Here is a 21,208-nt window from a genome sequence, read left to right on the forward strand (position 1 = left end):
TTTGCCATTTCCTGTTGGGGAAGAGAATATCCCACAAGTAAGGATGATGCCGTGGACCGGACACACCGTTGGAGAAAGTAATTTATCAGGTAAACATAAATTCTGTTTTTGCCCCTGTTGCTATCCGTCAGAATTATTTTGCGAAAACATACGGCAGCTCAGCTGATTTTTGGCTTTTTTTTAATAGTTATTCCAAACCATTAGAATCACTGCTGTGTTTATTAGTTAAGCCATCTAATTGATAAAACATGTAATAGAAAAATTCATTTAAATACCAAAAGTCTAAACAATACAAGATTTTTTTTCCCCCACAAGGATTTTAACTAACCTTTATGGCAGCTGATAAATTCAGTGTTGATGATTAAATTTGTAAAATATTTCAAGGACATTTTTTAATTTACTCTGGCAGGAACCACAAAATGGCACAGTATACACTAATTTTCATTAAAAAGGTATGTAGTATACTCTACTATAAATAATAATATGCTCAGATACTGATATGCAAATCCAGTATAAAACCGTTTATCAAAACTTTCTTAGAAGCTTCCAATTTAGCTCTGTTAATGAGATTAGCTTGGGACACCCTCTGAAAGGGGCTGATAGCAGAACCTCCCCCCTCCCCCTTCCCTGCATATGAAAAAAACCATTATACAAACAGAAACAGTCGGAAGCCTGTATATATCAATATACATTTTAAACGTTAGTGCTTGGTTAAGAGTCTGAAAATCAGCACAATGTTGTTTAAAAATAAGCAAAACTATACATTTTTACAAAAATATTCCCAGATGGGCTGTATAAATGGATCATCTACAAAACATTTATGCAAAGAAAAATCTAGTGTACAATGTCCATTTAAGCTTTCATAATTCATATAGAGCAAGCAATTTGAACAAAAGTTACAATTTTGCTCCTTTTATCATAGTTACTTTCTTTTCTTTATATTTCTGTTGAAGAGCAGGTAAGCACGAGCACTACATGGCACTAGAGTTGCATCAATTTTTTAAACAATTCTAAACACTTTTGTGCACTTGATGGTAGGAATGTTGTGAAAAAAATGTGACAAAAGTGCTGCTATATAGTGCTTCAGACGTGCACACTCTTTGGAATACTTAAGTATGCTCTTAGCCACAAATCAGCAAGTGCTACCCAGGTGCTGAACTGAAAATGGGCCTAAGCTTACATTGTTTATAGGTAGTTGTACAAGACTTTTACTAACATTATCAAATACACATTTTTATTTATAGGTCTTCATGCTACCAAGGATTTTCAACAATACTCATCCTTGTTGATTTTGTACCCTGGAAACTGCAGGGATCAGAAAGCCACTCTGACTATCCTTTCCTTTTAGTTCAGAAGTATCATCCATATGGCATATGAGGAGGCAGGGTAACAGCCTCCTGCGATAATCGCGGCTCATTCTACACATGTAGTTTCTTCGTCTGAGGCCTTTAAGAATGAAGCTGCTATAAAACAGATCTGTAAGGCAGTCACTTGTTCTTCATTACATAACTTTTATAAGTTTTAAAATTTGATGTTTTTGCCTTAGCTGACGTCTCCTTTGGGGGTAAAGTGCTCTAAGCAGTGGTGCCTTCAGTTTAGGTCTACCTGCCTTGCTTTGTCCCTCCCTGTTCATTCTGTTTCCTCTTTAGCTTGGGTATTGGTTTCACAACAGTAGTGAATTAATTTGTGGAATCTCACTGCTATTAGAAAGAAAACAAAATATATGCTTACCTTATGATAAATTATTTTCTTTCTTGGCCGTGAGAGTCCACAAACCTCCCTGCTGTTTTTTATTATGCGGCTGTAGTTATTTTTATGATCCTTTCTTCCAGCACCTCTATACCCCTTGTTTTTCTCTTCACTTTTCCATATCCTCAGTTTGAATTAATGGGGAGGTAGGGGAAGTGGGAGGAATACTTATAGCTTTGGCTGGGGTGTGTTTGCCTCCTATTGGTGGCCAGGTGTTGTATTACCAACAGTAATGAATTAATTTCGTGGATTCTCCCTGCCAAGAAAGAAAATAATTTATCAGGTAAGCATACATTTTGTTATCTCTTAACTACATAGTTAGCACACAGATTCACAGTATGTAAAAGGTCATAGAGCTAAACTACTATACAGGCCAAATTTAGCACTTTCAAAGTATGTTTCTTAAATGTACGTACCTTTAATGGCACAGGAGCGTTAATTTTCATGGTTCAGACAGGACATGCAACTCTAAGACCCATTTAAACAAACTTCTTTTATCAACTTCATTTTTTGTTTTCTTGGTATCCTGTGCTGAAGAGCATATGTACATATGCTCTGCAGCCGTAATGCACTACTGCGACTTAATTGGTGATTCATCTGAGTCTTGTCAGTGTCTCAGCAGATGTGTTCAGCTTGGTTCAAGAAGTGCATTGCTGTTCTGGAGCAGAGTTTGATGATCAGGGTTAAACAAATAGTTTTTACGCAAGCAATAGCACAACATATTAAGATATTTTCCTTTTTGCGCTTTTATGTCTCTTTAAGGAATATGCAATTCTGAAAATGGCATTCAAGTAGGACATAATTAAAGGGATATTAAACACTAAACAGATGCATTCAAAGAAAGATTAGTCTGAAAATAACACGTAGATGTATTTTTAAAAGTTTTATTAGCTGTTTTCAAGGATCCTTGAAAAAGCTGGGGGTTCCTGGTGAAACGTGTGTCGGATACTATTTGTCAGGGTGCCAGGAATCAGACTGAAACGAGAAGTGCAAAAATAATCACACCTTTATTAATAGCAAAAAATAATAAAAAAAGTCAACAAGTCAACAAGTCAAATAACAAGCCAGGAGTGAAAACCAGAGCTGTTAGTCAGACGAGCCGAGTCAGGAGCCAAAGCGAATAGTCAGACGAGCCGGAATCAGGAACAAGGAAAACAGCAGAGTCAGGAACAAGCCAGGGATCAGGAACCAGGAAGGACGTCAGGCAGCCAGGTAATACACAGGAACTCTCACAAACAGGTCTGAGACAATGCAGAGGCCCTTTAAATAATAAGTGATGACATCACAATTCTGAGACTGCATCCTGTCTCAAACGGATGATGCACAGCAGTCTGGCCAGAAATGGAAGTGCAGGAAATGAGCAGCATCCCCCACATTGCACTATAGTCAGGAAGAGAGGTTAGTAAAATGGCTGCCAGCAGCACATGGCAAACACAACAGGAAAAAAACCCTGACACTATTGGACTCATACGTCACTAGGAGGTTTGGAACTCTTTTGAACGGGTACCGCTTTTGGCAGGCGCTCGTTTGTAAGGTGTTTTGCTTTATAGCTTGGTCTGTTCTTAGAAGTCTGGTAAACCCGAGTGATTTCAATGTATAAATTAATACTTTTATTGACTGATTGGAACAGCCAATAGAATGCCAGCTCAATCCTATTGACTGATTGGATCAGCCAATAGGATTGAAGTTCAATCCTATTGGCTGATTGCATCAGCCAATAGGATTTTTTCAACCTTAATTCCGATTGACTGATAGAATTCTAAGGATGACGTCATTAAAGGAACCTTCATTCAGCAAGAAGACGTTGATTGAAGAGGATGCTCCGCGCCGGATGTCTTGAAGATGGAGCCGCTCCGCGTCGGAAGGATGAAAATAGAAGATTCCGCCTGGGTGAAGACTTCTGCCCATCTGGAGGACCACTTCTGCCGGCTTCCTTGAGGACATCTTGCCACTTGGATGAAGACTTCTCCCGGTAAGTGGATCTTCGGGGGTTAGTGTTAGGATTTTTTAAGGGTGTATTGGGTGGGTTTTATTTTTAGGTTAGGGCTTTGGGCCGCAATAGAGCTAAATGCCATTTCTTCTGTTATGTGTGATCAGTCCACGGGTCATCATTACTTCTGGGATATTATCTGCTCCCCTACAGGAAGTGCAAGAGGATTCACCCAGCAGAGTTGCTATATAGCTCCTCCCCTCTACGTCACCCCCAGTCATTCTCTTGCACCCAAAGACTAGATAGGAGGTGTGAGAGGACTATGGTGATTATACTTAGTTTTTATAACTTCAATCAAAAGTTTGTTATTTTACAATAGCACCGGAGCGTGTTATTACTTCTCTGGCAGAGTTTGAAGAAGAATCTACCAGAGTTTTTCTTATGATTTTAACCGGAGTAGTTAAGATCATATTGCTGTTTCTCGGCCATCTGAGGGAGGTAAAAGCTTCAGATCAGGGGACAGCGGGCAGTTGAATCTGCATTGAGGTATGTAGCAGTTTTTATTTTCTGAATGGAATTGATGAGAAAATCCTGCTATACCGTTATAATGACATGTATGTATACTCTACACTTCAGTATTCTGGGGATGGTATTTCACCGGAATTACTCTGTAAAAATACATTAAACCTTTTAATAGGTATTTAATTCATGTTAAACGTTTTTGCTGGAATGTAGAATCGTTTGCATTTCTGAGGTACTGAGTGAATAAATATTTGGGCATTATTTTTCCACTTGGCAGTTTGCTTGTTTTGATTATGACAGTTTCGTTTCTCTCTCACTGCTGTGTGTGAGGGGGAGGGGCCGTTTTTGGCGCTCTTTGCTACGCATCAAAAAATTTCCAGTCAGTTACACTTATATTTTCTGCATGATCCGGTTCATCTCTAACAGAACTCAGGGGTCTTCAAACTTCTTTGAAGGGAAGTAGATTCTCTCAGCAGAGCTGTGAGATTTATATAGTGACTGTGTTTTAAAACGTTGCTCTGTGATTTTTATGTTTAAAATTTAATTAGTGTTGCTTTACTAATGGGAACAAACCTTTGCTAACAAGTTATGTTGTTTTTAAAGAGTGATGCTATAACTGTTTTTCAGTTCATTATTTCAACTGTCATTTCATCGTTTAGTGCTTCTTTGAGGCACAGTACGTTTTTGTTAAATAAGATTGTAACCAAGTTGCATGTTTATTGCTAGTGTGTTAAACATGTCTGATTCAGAGGAAGATACCTGTGTCATTTGTTCCAATGCCAAGGTGGAGCCCAATAGAAATTTATGTACTAACTGTATTGATGCTACTTTAAATAAAAGCCAATCTGTACAAATTGAACAAATTTCACCAAACAGCGAGGGGAGAGTTATGCCGTCTAACTCGCCTCACGTGTCAGTACCTGCGTCTCCCGCCCGGGAGGTGCGTGATATTATGGCGCCTAGTACATCTGGGCAGCCATTACAGATAACATTACAAGATATGGCTACTGTTATGACTGAAGTTTTGGCTAAGTTACCAGAACTAAGAGGCAAGCGTGATCACTCTGGGGTGAGAACAGAGTGCGCTGATAATTCTAGGGCCATGTCTGATACTGCGTCACAGCTTGCAGAGCATGAGGACGGAGAGCTTCATTCTGTAGGTGACGGTTCTGATCCAAGCAGATTGGATTCAGATATTTCAAATTTTAAATTTAAATTGGAAAACCTCCGTGTATTACTAGGGGAGGTCTTAGCGGCTCTTAACGATTGTAACACTGTTGCAATACCAGAGAAAATGTGTAGGTTGGATAAATACTTTGCGGTACCCGGCGAGTACTGACGTTTTTCCTATACCTAAGAGATTAACTGAAATTGTTACTAAGGAGTGGGATAGACCCGGTGTGCCGTTCTCACCCCCTCCAATATTTAGAAAGATGTTTCCAATAGACGCCACCACACGGGACTTATGGCAAACGGTCCCTAAGGTGGAGGGAGCAGTTTCTACTTTAGCTAAGCGCACCACTATCCCGGTGGAGGATAGCTGTGCTTTTTCAGATCCTATGGATAAAAAATTAGAGGGTTACCTTAAGAAAATGTTTGTTCAACAAGGTTTGATATTGCAACCCCTTGCATGCATCGCGCCGATTACGGCTGCGGCAGCATTTTGGATTGAGTCTCTGGAAGAGAACCTTAGTTCCGCTATGCTGGACGACATTACGGACAGGCTTAGAGTCCTTAAACTAGCTAATTCATTCGTTTCGGAGGCCGTAGTACATTTAACCAAACTTACGGCTAAGAATTCAGGATTCGCCATTCAGGCACGTAGGGCGCTGTGGCTAAAATCCTGGTCGGCTGATGTAACTTCTAAGTCCAAATTACTTAATATACCTTTCAAGGGGCAAACTTTATTTGGGCCCGGTTTGAAAGAAATTATCGCTGACATTACAGGAGGTAAGGGCCACGCTCTACCTCAAGACAAAGCCAAAGCTAAGGCTAGACAGTCTAATTTTCGTCCCTTTCGGAATTTCAAAGCAGGTGCAGCATCAACTTCCACTGCACCAAAACAGGAAGGAGCTGTTGCTCGTTACAGACAAGGCTGGAAACCTAACCAGTCCTGGAATAAGGGCAAGCAGGCCAGAAAACCTGCTGCTGCCCCTAAGACAGCATGAACCGAGGGCCCCCGATCCGGGACCGGATCTAGTGGGGGGCAGACTCTCTCTCTTCGCCCAGGCTTGGGCAAGAGATGTCCAGGATCCCTGGGCGCTAGAGATCATATCTCAGGGATACCTTCTAGACTTCAAATTATCTCCCCCACGAGGGAGATTTCATCTGTCAAGGTTGTCAACAAACCAAATAAAGAAAGACGCGTTTCTACGCTGTGTACAAGATCTATTATTAATGGGAGTGATCCATCCGGTTCCGCGGTCGGAACAAGGACAAGGGTTTTACTCAAACCTGTTTGTGGTTCCCAAAAAAGAGGGAACTTTCAGGCCAATCTTGGATTTAAAGATCCTAAACAAATTCCTAAGAGTTCCATCGTTCAAAATGGAAACTATTCGGACAATCTTACCCATGATCCAAAAGGGTCAGTACATGACCACAGTGGATTTAAAGGATGCTTACCTTCACATACCGATTCACAAAGATCATTACCGGTATCTAAGGTTTGCCTTCTTAGACAGGCATTACCAGTTTGTAGCTCTTCCATTCGGATTGGCTACGGCTCCAAGAATCTTCACAAAGGTTCTGGGTGCCCTTCTAGCGGTTCTGAGACCGCGAGGAATTTCGGTAGCTCCGTACCTAGACGACATTCTGATACAAGCTTCAAGCTTTCAAACTGCCAAGTCTCATACAGAGTTAGTTCTGGCATTTCTAAGGTCGCATGGATGGAAAGTGAACGAAAAGAAGAGTTCTCTCTTGCCTCTCACAAGGGTTCCATTCTTGGGGACTCTTATAGATTCCGTAGAAATGAAGATTTATCTGACAGAAGACAGATTAACAAAGCTTCTAAATGCATGCCGTGTCCTTCATTCCATTCAACTCCCGTCAGTAGCTCAATGCATGGAGGTGATCGGCTTAATGGTAGCAGCAATGGACACAGTTCCCTTTGCACGCCTACATCTCAGACCGCTGCAATTGTGCATGCTGAGTCAGTGGAATGGGGATTACTCAGATTTGTCCCCCACTCTGAATCTGGATCAAGAGACCAGAAACTCTCTTCTATGGTGGCTTTCTCGGCCACATCTGTCCAGGGGGATGCCTTTCAGCAGGCCGGACTGGACAATTGTAACAACAGACGCCAGCCTTCTAGGTTGGGGCGCTGTCTGGAATTCTCTGAAGGCTCAGGGACAATGGAGTCAGGAGGAAAGTCTCCTGCCAATAAACATTCTGGAATTGAGAGCAGTTCTCAATGCCCTTCTAGCTTGGCCCCAGTTAAAGACTCGGGGGTTCATCAGGTTTCAGTCGGACAACATCACGACTGTAGCTTACATCAACCATCAGGGAGGGACAAGAAGCTCCCTAGCAATGATAGAAGTATCAAAGATAATTCGCTGGGCAGAGTCTCACTCTTGCCACCTGTCAGCAATCCACATCCCGGGAGTGGAGAACTGGGAGGCGGATTTCTTGAGTCGCCAGACTCTTCATCCGGGGGAGTGGGAACTTCATCCGGAGGTCTTTGCCCAAATACTTCGACGTTGGGGCAAACCAGAGATAGATCTCATGGCGTCTCGCCAGAACGCCAAACTTCCTCGCTACGGATCCAGATCCAGGGATCCGGGAGCGGTTCTGATAGATGCTTTGACAGCACCTTGGAACTTCAGGATGGCTTATGTGTTTCCACCCTTCCCGCTGCTTCCTCGATTGATTGCCAAGATCAAACAGGAGAGAGCATCAGTGATTCTAATAGCGCCTGCATGGCCGCGCAGGACTTGGTATGCAGATCTAGTGGACATGTCATCCTGTCCGCCGTGGTCTCTACCTCTAAGACAGGACCTTCTGATTCAGGGTCCATTCAGACATCAAAGTCTAACTTCTCTGAAGCTGACTGCTTGGAAATTGAACGCTTGATTTTATCAAAACGTGGGTTTTCTGAGTCGGTTATTGATACCCTGATACAGGCTAGGAAGCCTGTTACCAGAAAGATTTACCATAAAATATGGCGTAAATACCTATACTGGTGTGAATCCAAAGATTACTCCTGGAATAAGGTTAGGATTCCTAGGATATTGTCTTTTCTACAAGAAGGTTTAGAAAAGGGTTTATCGGCTAGCTCATTAAAGGGACAGATCTCAGCTCTGTCCATCTTGTTACACAGGCGTCTGTCAGAAAATTCAGACATCCAGGCCTTTTGTCAGGCTTTAGCTAGGATCAAGCCTGTGTTTAAAACTGTTGCTCCGCCATGGAGTTTAAACTTAGTTCTTAACGTTTTACAGGGTGTTCCGTTTGAACCCCTTCATTCCATTGATATAAGATTGTTATCTTGGAAAGTTCTATTTTTAATGGCTATTTCCTCGGCTCGAAGAGTCTCTGAGTTATCAGCCCTACATTGTGATTCTCCTTATCTGATCTTTCACTCAGACAAGGTAGTTCTGCGTACTAAACCTGGGTTCTTACCTAAGGTTGTCTCTAACAGGAATATCAATCAAGAGATTGTTGTTCCCTCCTTGTGTCCAAATCCTTCTTCAAAGAAGGAACGTCTTCTACACAATCTGGATGTAGTTCGTGCCCTCAAGTTCTACTTGCAGGCAACTAAAGATTTTCGCCAAACTTCTTCCCTGTTTGTCGTTTATTCTGGACAGAGGAGAGGTCAAAAAGCTTCTGCTACCTCTCTCTCTTTTTGGCTTCGTAGCATAATACGTTTAGCCTATGAGACTGCTGGACAGCAGCCTCCTGAAAGAATTACAGCTCACTCCACTAGAGCTGTGGCTTCCACTTGGGCCTTTAAGAATGAGGCCTCTGTTGAACAGATTTGCAAGGCTGCAACTTGGTCTTCGCTTCATACTTTTTCCAAATTTTACAAATTTGACACTTTTGCTTCTTCGGAGGCTATTTTTGGGAGAAAGGTTCTTCAGGCAGTGGTTCCTTCTGTATAATGAGCCTGCCTATCCCTCCCGTCATCCGTGTACTTTTGCTTTGGTATTGGTATCCCAGAAGTAATGATGACCCGTGGACTGATCACACATAACAGAAGAAAACATAATTTATGCTTACCTGATAAATTCCTTTCTTCTGTTGTGTGATCAGTCCACGGCCCGCCCTGTTTTTTAAGGCAGGTACATATTTTTTAAATTATAATTCAGTCACCACTACACCCTTGGCTTCTCCTTTCTCGTTGGTCTTTGGTCGAATGACTGGAGGTGACGTAGAGGGGAGGAGCTATATAGCAACTCTGCTGGGTGAATCCTCTTGCACTTCCTGTAGGGGAGCAGATAATATCCCAGAAGTAATGATGACCCGTGGACTGATCACACAACAGAAGAAAGGAATTTATCAGGTAAGCATAAATTATGTTTTTAAGGGCAATGCCCATCCAAATGCCCTTTTCAGGGCAATGGGGAGCTTAGGTATTTTTAGTTAATGTTTTATTTGGGGGGTTGGTTGTGTGGGGGGTTGTTTTACTGTTGGGGGGGTTGTTTGTATTTTTTTTTTACAGGTAAAAGAGCTGATTTCTTTGGGGCACAAAAGGCCATTTTAAGGACTATTGGTAGTTTAGTTTAGGCTAGGTTTTTTTTTATTTTGGGTGGGCTATTAGATTAGGTGTAATTAGTTTAAAGATCTTGTAATTTGTTTTTTATTTTCTGTAATTTAGTGTGTTTTTTTTTTAAATGTATTTAATTGTATTTAATTTAGTTAATTGTATTTAATTTAGGTAATTGTATTTAATTGTAGTGTTAGGTGTTAGTGTAACTTAAGTTAGGTTTTTTTTACAGGTAAATTTGTATTTATTTTAGCTAGGTAGTTATTAAATAGATAATAACTATTTAGTAACTATTCTACCTAGTTAAAATAAATACAAACTTGCCTGTTAAATAAAAATAAACCTTAAGCTAGATACAATGTTAGTTATATTGTAGCTAGTTTAGGGTTTATTTTATAGGTAAGTATTTAGTTTTAAATAGGAATTATTTAGGTATGATAGTAATTTGTATTTAGATTTATTTAAATTATATTTGTTAGGGGTGTTAGGGTTAGACTTAAATTTAGGGGTTAATAAATTTAATATAGTGGCAGCGACGTTGGGGATGGCAGATTAGGGGTTAATATATGTACGTAGGTGGCGGTGATGTTAGGGGCGGCAGATTAGGGGCTAATAATTAACTAGTGTTTGCGATGCGGGAGTATGGTGGTTTAGGGGTTAATATGTTTATTATAGTGGGGGCGGCAGATTAGGGGTTAATAAATATAATGTAGGTGTCGGCGATGTCGGGGGCGGCAGATTAGGGGTTAATAAGTGTAAGTTTATGGGTGTTTAGACTCGGGTTCATGTTAGGGTGTTAGGTGTAAACATATAAAATGTGTTTCTCCATAGGAATCAATGGGGCTGCGTTACTGAGCTTTACGCTGATTTTTTACAGATGTTAGACTTTTTCTCAGCCGGCTCTCCCCATTGATGTCTATGGGGAAATCATGCACGAACACGTACACCCAGCTCACCGCTGACTTAAGCAGCGCTGGTAGTGGAGTGCGGTAAGGAGCACAATTTTGCTCTACGCTCACTTCTTGCCTGCTAACGCCGGGTTTAGAAAAACCTGTAATACCAGCGCTGTAGGTAAGTGAGCGGTGAGAATAACGTGCAAGTTAGTACCGCACTCCTCATAACGCAAAACTCGTAATCTGGCTGATAGGTTGTTATATGTAAACTTTTATTATCTAACAAAACAGATACAGGACTATCTACTTCATAATACAAACTCTCCCTGGATGCGTACAACTGTAATATTCCATGTAATGTTGAATTATTTTGTCATCTCTATAAATAAAGTATTTAAAAATAAAAAAATAAACCTGTACTATCAAAATGAAGGACTTCTGTTTGTTAAGTGTTTGCTATATTTTTTTTTTCTCTCTTTTCAAACACAGATTATAGACAATGAAATTAACCCCTTTGTGGACAAATGGGAAGAAGCTGAAGAATTTCCAGCACACAAGATATTTAAAGTCCTTGGTCAGGCTGGTATTTTGGGAGTTAACAAACCAACAGGTAAGAATTTATTCTTTGTTAAACAGTTATTTAGTTTGATTAAAAAAAATAAAAAAATAAAGTATATATATTTATTTATTTATACAAGAGTTTGAGAGAATATTTCAATGGGTGCCAGTTCTTCAAGAGACGATCGCAAAAGATACAGAGAAAAAGTTACAATTATAAAATTGCACACTGTCTGCATCGTTTCCTTTGGATTTCATTGTCGTTTATGATGTTAGAAAATCGTGGTATACATCATCTTGTAACATTATCAACAACTGTGAAATACATATAATTTTACTTTTCAAAGTAAAATGGCTCAAATAGAAAAAATTAAAAAGCATACATTCTCTAATATGCAATTTTAAAATGTTATGTTTTGAACATCATAAAAGTTACTTTATCAATGATATGAAAGCTACATATCTAATTCCTATGGTATCACACAATTTATTTTAATTCATTTTTATTGGGGAGCTAGTCATAAATTAACTTAACAAACAAGACCAACGCAATCCTACAGATACAACAAATCTACATGGATAAAACCATACTGTTTTAGTAGAATATATTGAGTAATATAGTATAAAACATAAATTGTCATTGCAATTAAAGGGACAGTATACTCCAGAATTTTTATTGTTTAAAAAGATAGATAATCCCTTTATTATTCACTCCCCAGTTTTGCATAATCAATACAGTTATATTAATACACTTTTCTCTTGTTAAGTGTGTTCAGTCCACGGGTCATCCATTACTTATGGGATATATTCTCCTTCCCAACAGGAAGTTGCAAAAGGATCACCCAAGCAGAGCTGCTATATAGCTCCTCCCCTCACATGACATATCCAGTCATTCTCTTGCAACTCTCAACAAAGAAGGAGGTCGCGAGAGGAGTTGGAGTTTTTACTTAATTATTCTTCAATCAAAAGTTTGTTATTTTAAAATGACTCCGGAGTGTGCCGTTTTTTGTATCTCAGGCAGTATTTGGAGAAGAATCTGCCTGCGTTTTTCTATGATCTTAGCAGACGTAACTAAGATCCGCTGGCTGTTCTCGACATTCTGAGGAGTAGGGTAACTTCAGAAAGAGGGGAATAGCATGCGGGGTCCCCCGCAAATGAGGTATGTGCAGTACATTATTTTCTGGGAATGCAATTGACTAAGAAAATACTGCTGTTACCCATATGATGTAAGTATAGCCTTAAATGCAGTAGTAGCGACTGGTATCAGGCTGATAAATGTATGCGCAGTTGAGTTATTTTCTAGGGACTAGAATTTGACTGAGAAAATACTGTTAATACTGAAATAATGTTTAAACCTTATCTGCAGTGGAAGCGACTGGTAGCAGGCTTAGTGATAACTTTGCATGACATTCAAAATGTTGTTTTTAAAACGTTTACTGGCATGTTATTCGTTTTGTGAGGTACTTTGGTGATAAATCTTTTTGGGCATGATTTTTTTCCACATGGCTAACGTATTTTCTGCATAGAAACCGTTATATCAGGTCTCCCACTGTTGTAATATGAGTGGGAGGGACCTTGTTTTAGCGCCTTGTTGCGCTGTGACAGTGTGTTTGACTGTGATAAAAGCGTTAAATCTTAATTTGATATCCGTTTTTGGGTATTGAGGGGTTAATCATCCTTTTGCTAATGGGTGCAATCCTCTGCTAATTAATAATTTTCTCGTTAAGAATTGTTGACTATAACTGAATTAGTTTTCCTTGTTATTCAACTGTATTTTTAAAAGCGCTGCAGCGTTTTTTATATTGCTTGTAAACTTATTGAAAGTGATTTCCAAGCTTGCTAGCTTCATTACTAGTCTGTTTAAACATGTCTGATACAGAGGAATCTGCTTGTTCCTTATGTTCAAAAGCCGATGTGAAGCCCAATAGAAATATGTGTACCAATTGTATTGATATTACTTTGAATAAAAGTCAATCTGTACAGATAAAGAAATTATCACCAGACAACGAGGGGGAAGTTATGCCGTCTAACACTCCTCACGTGTCAGTACCTGCGTCTCCCGCTCGGGAGGTGCGTAAGATTGAGGCGCCAAGTACATCAAGGCCCTTACAAATCACTTTACATGATATGGCTAATGTTATGAAAGAAGTATTATACAATATGCCCGAATTAAGAGGCAAGCGCAATAGCTCTGGGTTAAGGACAGAGCGCGCTGATGACACGAGAGCCATGTCTGATACTGCGTCACAATTTGCAGAACATGAGGACGGTGAGCTTCATTCTGTCGGTGACGGTTCTGATCCGGGGAGACCGGATTCAGAAATTTTAAATTTAAGCTTGAGAACCTCCGCGTGTTACTAGGGGAGGTGTTAGCGGCTCTGAATGATTGCGACACGGTGGCAATCCCAGAGAAATTATGTAGGTTGGATAGATACTATGCAGTACCGGTGTGTACTGACGTTTTTCCTATACCAAAAAGGCTTACAGAAATTATTAGTAAGGAGTGGGATAGACCCGGTGTGCCCTTTTCCCCTCCTCCGATATTTAGAAAAATGTTCCCTATAGACGCCACCACACGAGACTTATGGCAGACGGTCCCTAAGGTGGAGGGAGCAGTTTCTACTTTAGCCAAGCGTACCACTATCCCGGTGGAGGATAGCTGTGCTTTCTCAGATCCAATGGATAAAAAATTAGAGGGTTACCTTAAGAAAATGTTTGTTCAACAAGGTTTTATATTGCAGCCTCTTGCATGCATTGCGCCTGTCATGGCTGCAGCGGCATTCTGGTTTGAGTCTCTGGAAGAGGCGATTCGCACAGCACCATTGGATGAGACTTTGAGCAAAGTTAGAACACTTAAACTGGCTAATGCGTTTGTTTTGGATGCCGTAGTGCATTTAACTAAACATACGGCTAAAAATTCCGGATTCGCCATACAGGCGCGCAGGGCGCTATGGCTTAAATCCTGGTCAGCAGATGTAACTTCTAAGTCTAAACTACTTAACATTCCTTTCAAAGGGCAGACCTTATTCGGGCCCGGCTTGAAGGAAATTATTGCTGACATTACGGGAGGTAAGGGCCACACCCTTCCTGAGGACAGGGCCAAATCAAAGGCCAAACAGTCTAATTTTCGTGCCTTTCGTAACTTCAAGGCAGGAGCAGCATCAACTTCCTCCGCTCCAAAACAGGAAGGAACTACTGCTCGTTACAGACAGGGTTGGAAAGGCAACCAGTCATGGAACAAGGGCAAGCAGGCCAGAAAGCCTACTTCCGCCCCTAAGACAGCATGAAGACAGGGCCCCCTCTCCGGAGACAGATCTAGTGGGGGGCAGACTTTCTCTCTTCGCCCAGGCCTGGGCAAGAGATGTACAGGATCCCTGGACGTTGGAGATTATATCTCAGGGATACCTTCTGGATTTCAAAACTTCTCCTCCACAAGGGAGGTTTCATCTGTCAAGGTTATCAACAAACCTAGTAAAGAAAGAGGCATTTCTACAATGTGTACAAGACCTCTTAGTGATGGGAGTGATCCACCCAGTTCCGCGAACGGAACGAGGACAAGGGTTTTACTCAAATCTATTTGTGGTTCCCAAAAAAGAGGGAACCTTCAGACCAATCTTAGACTTAAAAATCTTAAACAAATTCCTAAGGGTTCCATCGTTCAAGATGGAAACCATTCAGCCCATCCTGCCCATGATCCAAGAGGGTCAATATATGACCACAGTGGACTTAAAGGATGCCTACCTTCACATACCGATTCACAAAGATCATTATCGGTACCTAAGATTTGCCTTTCTAGACAGGCATTACCAGTTTGTAGCTCTTCCCTTCGGGTTAGCTACGGCCCCGAGAATTTTTACAAAGGTTCTGGGCTCACTTCTGGCGGTACTAAGACCACGAGGCATAGCGGTGGCTCCGTACCTAGACGACATTCTGATTCAAGCGTCAAGTTTTCAAAATGCAAAGTCTCATACAGAGATAGTTCTAGCATTTCTGAGGTCGCATGGGTGGAAAGTGAACGTGGAAAAGAGTTCTCTGTTACCGCTCACAAGGGTTCCTTTTCTAGGGACTCTTATAGATTCTGTAGAGATGAAGATTTACCTGACGGAGTCCAGGTTATCAAAGATTCTCAATGCTTGCCGTGCCCTTCACTCCATTCCAAGCCCATCAGTAGCTCAGTGTATGGAAGTAATCGGCTTGATGGTCGCGGCAATGGACATAGTGCCATTTGCGCGCCTGCATCTCAGACCGCTGCAACTATGCATGCTAAGTCAGTGGAACGGGGATTACTCAGATCTGTCCCCTTTGCTAAATCTGGACCAGGAGACGAGAGATTCTCTTCTCTGGTGGTTGTCACGGGTTCATCTGTCCGAAGGAATGACCTTTCGCAGACCAGATTGGACGATTGTAACAACAGATGCCAGCCTTCTAGGCTGGGGAGCAGTCTGGAACTCCCTGAAGGCTCAGGGATCGTGGACTCAGGAGGAGAAACTCCTACCAATCAACATTCTAGAATTAAGAGCAATATTCAATGCTCTTCTAGCTTGGCCTCAGTTGGCAACACTGAGGTTCATCAGGTTTCAGTCGGACAGCATCACGACTGTGGCTTTCATCAATCATCAAGGGGGAACCAGGAGTTCCCTAGCGATGTTGGAAGTCTCGAAGATAATTCGCTGGGCAGAGTCACACTCTTGCCACCTGTCAGCGATCTACATCCCAGGTGTGGAGAACTGGGAAGCGGATTTTCTAAGTCGCCAGACTTTTCATCCGGGGGAGTGGGAACTACACCCGGAGGTATTTGCTCAACTGATTCGTCGTTGGGGCAAACCGGATCTGGATCTTATGGCATCTCGCCAGAACGCCAAGCTTCCTTGTTACGGATCCAGGTCCAGGGACCCAGGAGCGGTGCTGGTAGATGCACTTGCAGCCCCTTGGGTTTTCAACATAGCTTATGTGTTTCCACCTTTTCCGTTGCTACCTCGACTGATTGCCAGGATCAAACAGGAGAGAGCATCAGTGATTCTGATAGCGCCTGCGTGGCCACGCAGGACCTGGTATGCAGACCTAGTGGACATGTTGTCCTGTCCACCATGGTCTCTACCTCTGAGGCAGGACCTTCTAATTCAGGGTCCTTTCAACCATCCAAACCTAATTTCTCTGAGGCTGACTGCTTGGAGATTGAACGCTTGATTCTATCAAAGCGTGGGTTTTCGGATTCGGTTATTGATACATTGATACAGGCTCGGAAACCTGTTACCAGAAAAATTTACCATAAGATATGGCGTAAATATTTATATTGGTGTGAATCCAAGAGTTACTCATGGAGTAAGGTTAGGATTCCTAGGATATTGGCTTTTCTACAAGAGGGTTTAGAAAAGGGCTTATCCGCTAGTTCACTAAAGGGACAGATTTCTGCTCTGTCTATTCTTTTACACAAGCGTCTGGCAGGGAATCCAGACGTCCAGGCTTTTTGTCAGGCTTTGGCTAGGATTAAGCCTGTGTTTAAGGCTGTTGCTCCTCCGTGGAGCTTAAACTTGGTTCTTAAAGTTCTTCAGGGTGTTCCGTTTGAACCCCTTCATTCCATTGATATTAAGCTTTTATCTTGGAAAGTTCTGTTTTTGATGGCTATTTCCTCGGCTCGAAGAGTCTCGGAATTATCTGCCTTACATTGTGATTCTCCTTATCTGATCTTTCATTCAGACAAGGTAGTCCTGCGTACTAAACCTGGGTTTTTGCCTAAGGTTGTTTCTAACAGGAATATCAATCAAGAGATTGTTGTTCCATCATTGTGTCCTAATCCTTCTTCAAAGAAGGAACGTCTTTTGCATAATCTAGACGTGGTCCGTGCCCTGAAGTTCTACTTACAGGCAACTAAAGATTTTCGACAAACTTCTTCCCTGTTTGTCGTTTACTCTGGACAGAGGAGAGGTCAAAAGGCTTCGGCTACCTCTCTCTCTTTTTGGCTTCGTAGCATAATACGTTTAGCCTATGAGACTGCTGGACAGCAGCCTCCTGAAAGAATTACAGCTCATTCCACTAGAGCTGTGGCTTCCACTTGGGCCTTTAAAAATGAGGCCTCTGTTGAACAGATTTGCAAGGCTGCAACTTGGTCTTCACTTCATACTTTTTCCAAATTTTACAAATTTGACACTTTTGCTTCTTCGGAGGCTGTTTTTGGGAGAAAGGTTCTACAGGCAGTGGTTCCTTCTGTTTAATGTTCCTGCCTTGTCCCTCCCTTCATCCGTGTACTTTAGCTTTGGTATTGGTATCCCATAAGTAATGGATGACCCGTGGACTGAACACACTTAACAAGAGAAAAGATAATTTATGCTTACCTGATAAATTTATTTCTCTTGTAGTGTGTTCAGTCCACGGCCCGCCCTGTCTTTTTGAGGCAGGTTCTAAATTCTAAATTATAACTCCAGTCACCACCCTATAGTTTTTCCTTTCTCGTCTTGTTTCGGTCGAATGACTGGATATGTCATGTGAGGGGAGGAGCTATATAGCAGCTCTGCTTGGGTGATCCTCTTGCAACTTCCTGTTGGGAAGGAGAATATATCCCATAAGTAATGGATGACCCGTGGACTGAACACACTACAAGAGAAATAAATTTATCAGGTAAGCATAAATTATGTTTTTACCTTTTGTGATAACCTTGTATTAAAGCCTCTGCAGACTGTCCCCTTATCTCATTTCTTTTGACAGACTTGCATTTTAGGCAATCAGTGTTGACTCTTAACTCTACGGGAGTGAGCACAATGTTATCTATATAAAACACATGAACTAGCAGTGTCAAACTGTCAAAATGCACTGAGATAAGAGGCAGTTCAATGGCTTAGAAATTAGCATATGAGCCTACCTAGATTTAGCTTTACACATAGAATACTATGGGGCCGATTTCATCAAGCTCCGTATGGAGCTGTATGCAGCTGCTGGAAACAGGAGTTAGGAAGCGGCAGTCTTAAGACCGCTGCTCCTTAACTTGTCCGCTACCTCTGAGGTGGCGGACAGCAATTCGCCTGATCGCATACGATCGGGTTGATTGACACCCCCTGCTAGCGCCCCATTGGCCGCGAATGTGCAGCGGGCAGGATTGCACAAGCATTTCTAGCGTACGCTGTCAGCATTTATCGATGTGCGGTAGCGGATCATGTCCGCCGCACATTGATAATTCAGCTCCCAAGACTACAAAGCAAATTTTATGATAAAAGTAAATTGGAAAGTTGTTTAAAATTGCATGCCTTATCTGAATCATGAAAGTTTAATTTGAACTAGACTGTCCCTTTAATGCATAGAGTTATGAAAAGAGATCAAATAGACGGTAGGTTTAATAATTGAAAAGAAAAATAGCATATTCTTATGGGTGGGTAGAGCGCCTAACCAACGAGCCATCTATACTATAATTGCATTTGTAATGTCCGTTGGCAGTTGCGCACTCATCCTCAATGGAATGTTGGCAGTGTGAGGCAGCCAACAGAATGTGGATTCCTTCACCGCCCTACCATTTTCAGAATCCTCTGGGATGCAGCGAAGGCAAACGGAGCATTACAAAAAAAACACTACCCGCACAAAGTATTAACACCTACACCGCAAAGCCACACATTGAAAAATAATAAAGTAATTAATCCCTTAACTGTCAACCACCTACATCGCAATAAACCTAATTACCCTATTAACCCCTAAACCGCTAAACCCCCACACCGCAGTAAACCTAATTACCATATTAACCCCTAAACCTAAAAACTCCCACATCGCAATAAACATAATTAACCTATTAACCCCTAAACCGCAAAACCCACACATCACAATAAACCTAATTACCCTATTAGCCCCTACACCGCAAACCCCCCACATTGCAATAAACATGATTAACCTATTAACCCCTTAAACCGCCAAAACCCACAATGCAAATAATTAAATGACTAAGCCCCTAACCTAACACTTCCTAATCTAAATTAAAACAAATTATCTAAACAAAAAAATACTAAAGTTACAAAAAAAGAAGCTATGATTACAAAAATAAAGAAGGCTAACATTACAGAAAATAAACAATTACCAAAGTTTACAAAATTAAACCTAATCCCTATGAAAATTAAAAAGCCCCCTAATCCATGAATAAACTTCCAGTTGCCCTTAAAAGGGATTTTTGCAGGGCATTGCCCCAAGATAAACAGCTCTTTTACAGAAAAAAGTCTAAGTCCCCCTAACAGTAACCCCCCACACCCACCAAACTCCAAAAATAAAAGAACCTAACACTAAAAATCCTAAACTACCATTTAGCTCTTTTACTGCCCATCCCTAATCTAAATAAAACAACCCCCCCAAAAAACACTTACAAAAACCTAAGTCTAACCCCCAGGTTAGTACTCGCTGTTCCTGAAGTCCGGCGGAGAAGGTCCTGTTCCAGGCGTTGAAGTCTTCTTCCAAGCGTCGACCTCTTAGACTGAATGTCCTTTTAAGGGCAATATCCATACAAATGCCCTTTTCAGAGCAATGGATAGTTTAGGTGTTTTAGTGTTAGGTTTATTTATTTTGGGGGTGGTGGGTTTTAAAGTTAGGGGGACTTTTGGGATTTTTGGTAACTGCAAAAGAGCTGTTTAACTTAGGGCAATGCCCTACAAAAAAGCCCTTTTAAGGGCTATTGGTAGTTTAGCATTAGATTAGGGGGAGTTTTTATTTTGGGGGGACTTTTTTTTTATTTTCATAGGGATTGTTTTTTTTTTTTCTTTAGTTCAATTTTTTTTTCTTATTTAACAACACATAGACTGAGAGGGGAGAGAGCGCAAAAGGGAAGGGGGGGGGGAGAGAGAGCGCAAAAGAGAAGGGGGGGAGAGAGAGCGCAAAAGAGAAGGGGGGAGAGAGAGCGCAAAAGAGAAGGGGGGGAGAGAGAGCGCAAAAGAGAAGAGGGGGGGAGAGCGCAAAAGAGAAGAGGGGGAGAGAGCGCAAAAGTGAAGAGGGGGGAGAGAGCGCAAAAGAGAAGGGGGGGGGGAGAGAGCGCAAAAGAGAAGGGGGGGGGAGAGAGCGCAAAAGAGAAGGGGGGGAGAGAGCGCAAAAGAGAAGGGGGGGGGGAGAGCGCAAAAGAGAAGGGGGGGAGAGAGCGCAAAAGAGTAGGGGGGGGGAGAGAGAGCGCAAAAGAGAAGGGGGGGGGAGAGAGAGCGCAAAAGAGAAGGGGGGGTGAGAGAGCGCAAAAAGAGAAGGGGGGGAGAGAGCGCAAAAGAGAAGGGGGGGGGAGAGCGCAAAAGAGAAGGGGGGGGGAGAGCGCAAAAGAGAAAGGGGGGGGTGGGGGGAGAGAGCACAAAAGAGATGAGGGGGAGAGAGCGCAAAAAGTGAAGAGGGGGGGAAAGAGCGCAAGAAGAGAAGGGGGGGAAGAGCGCAAAAGAGAAGGGGGGAGAGAGCGCAAAAGAGAAGGGGGGAGAGAGCGCAAAAGAGAAGGGGGGAGAGAGCGCAAAAAGAGAAGGGGGGGGAGAAGCGCAAAAGAGAAGGGGGGGGTGAGAGGAGCGCAAAAGAGAAGGGGGGGAGAGAGAGCGCTAAAAGATGAAGGGGGGGGAGAGAGAGCGCAAAAAGGAGGAGAGGGGGGAGAGAGAGCGCAAAAGAGAAGGGGGGGAGAGAGCGCAAAAAGAGAAGGGGGGGAGAGAGAGCGCAAAAGAGAAAGGGGGGGGAGAGAGAGCGCAAAATGAGAAGGGGGGGTAGAGAGAGCGCAAAAGAGGAAGGGGGGGGGGGGGAGAGGAGCGCAAAGAGAAAGGGGGGGGAGAGAGCGCATAAGTGAAGGGGGGGGGAGAGAGAGCGCAAAAGAGAGGGGGGGAGAGAGAGCGCAAAAGAGAGGGGGGGAGAGAGCGCAAAAGAGAGGGGGGAGGAGAGCGC

General features: G+C 42.2%; 1 protein-coding gene across 3 annotated transcripts in view; it reads left to right on the forward strand.

Moving 5' to 3' along the window:
* LOC128660289 (probable acyl-CoA dehydrogenase 6) overlaps positions 1-21,208 on the forward strand; it is a 754,599-nt gene that overhangs the window by 210,512 nt on the left and 522,879 nt on the right. For all 3 annotated transcript variants that reach the window (XM_053714056.1, XM_053714055.1, XM_053714057.1), the window contains exon 3: positions 11,282-11,402. In XM_053714056.1, the coding sequence (XP_053570031.1) occupies positions 11,282-11,402 (121 nt within the window). The remainder of the gene's footprint in view (positions 1-11,281; positions 11,403-21,208) is intronic.

The sequence above is a fragment of the Bombina bombina genome, chromosome 5, assembly GCF_027579735.1.
Source record: "Bombina bombina isolate aBomBom1 chromosome 5, aBomBom1.pri, whole genome shotgun sequence".
Classification (NCBI taxonomy): domain Eukaryota; kingdom Metazoa; phylum Chordata; class Amphibia; order Anura; family Bombinatoridae; genus Bombina; species Bombina bombina.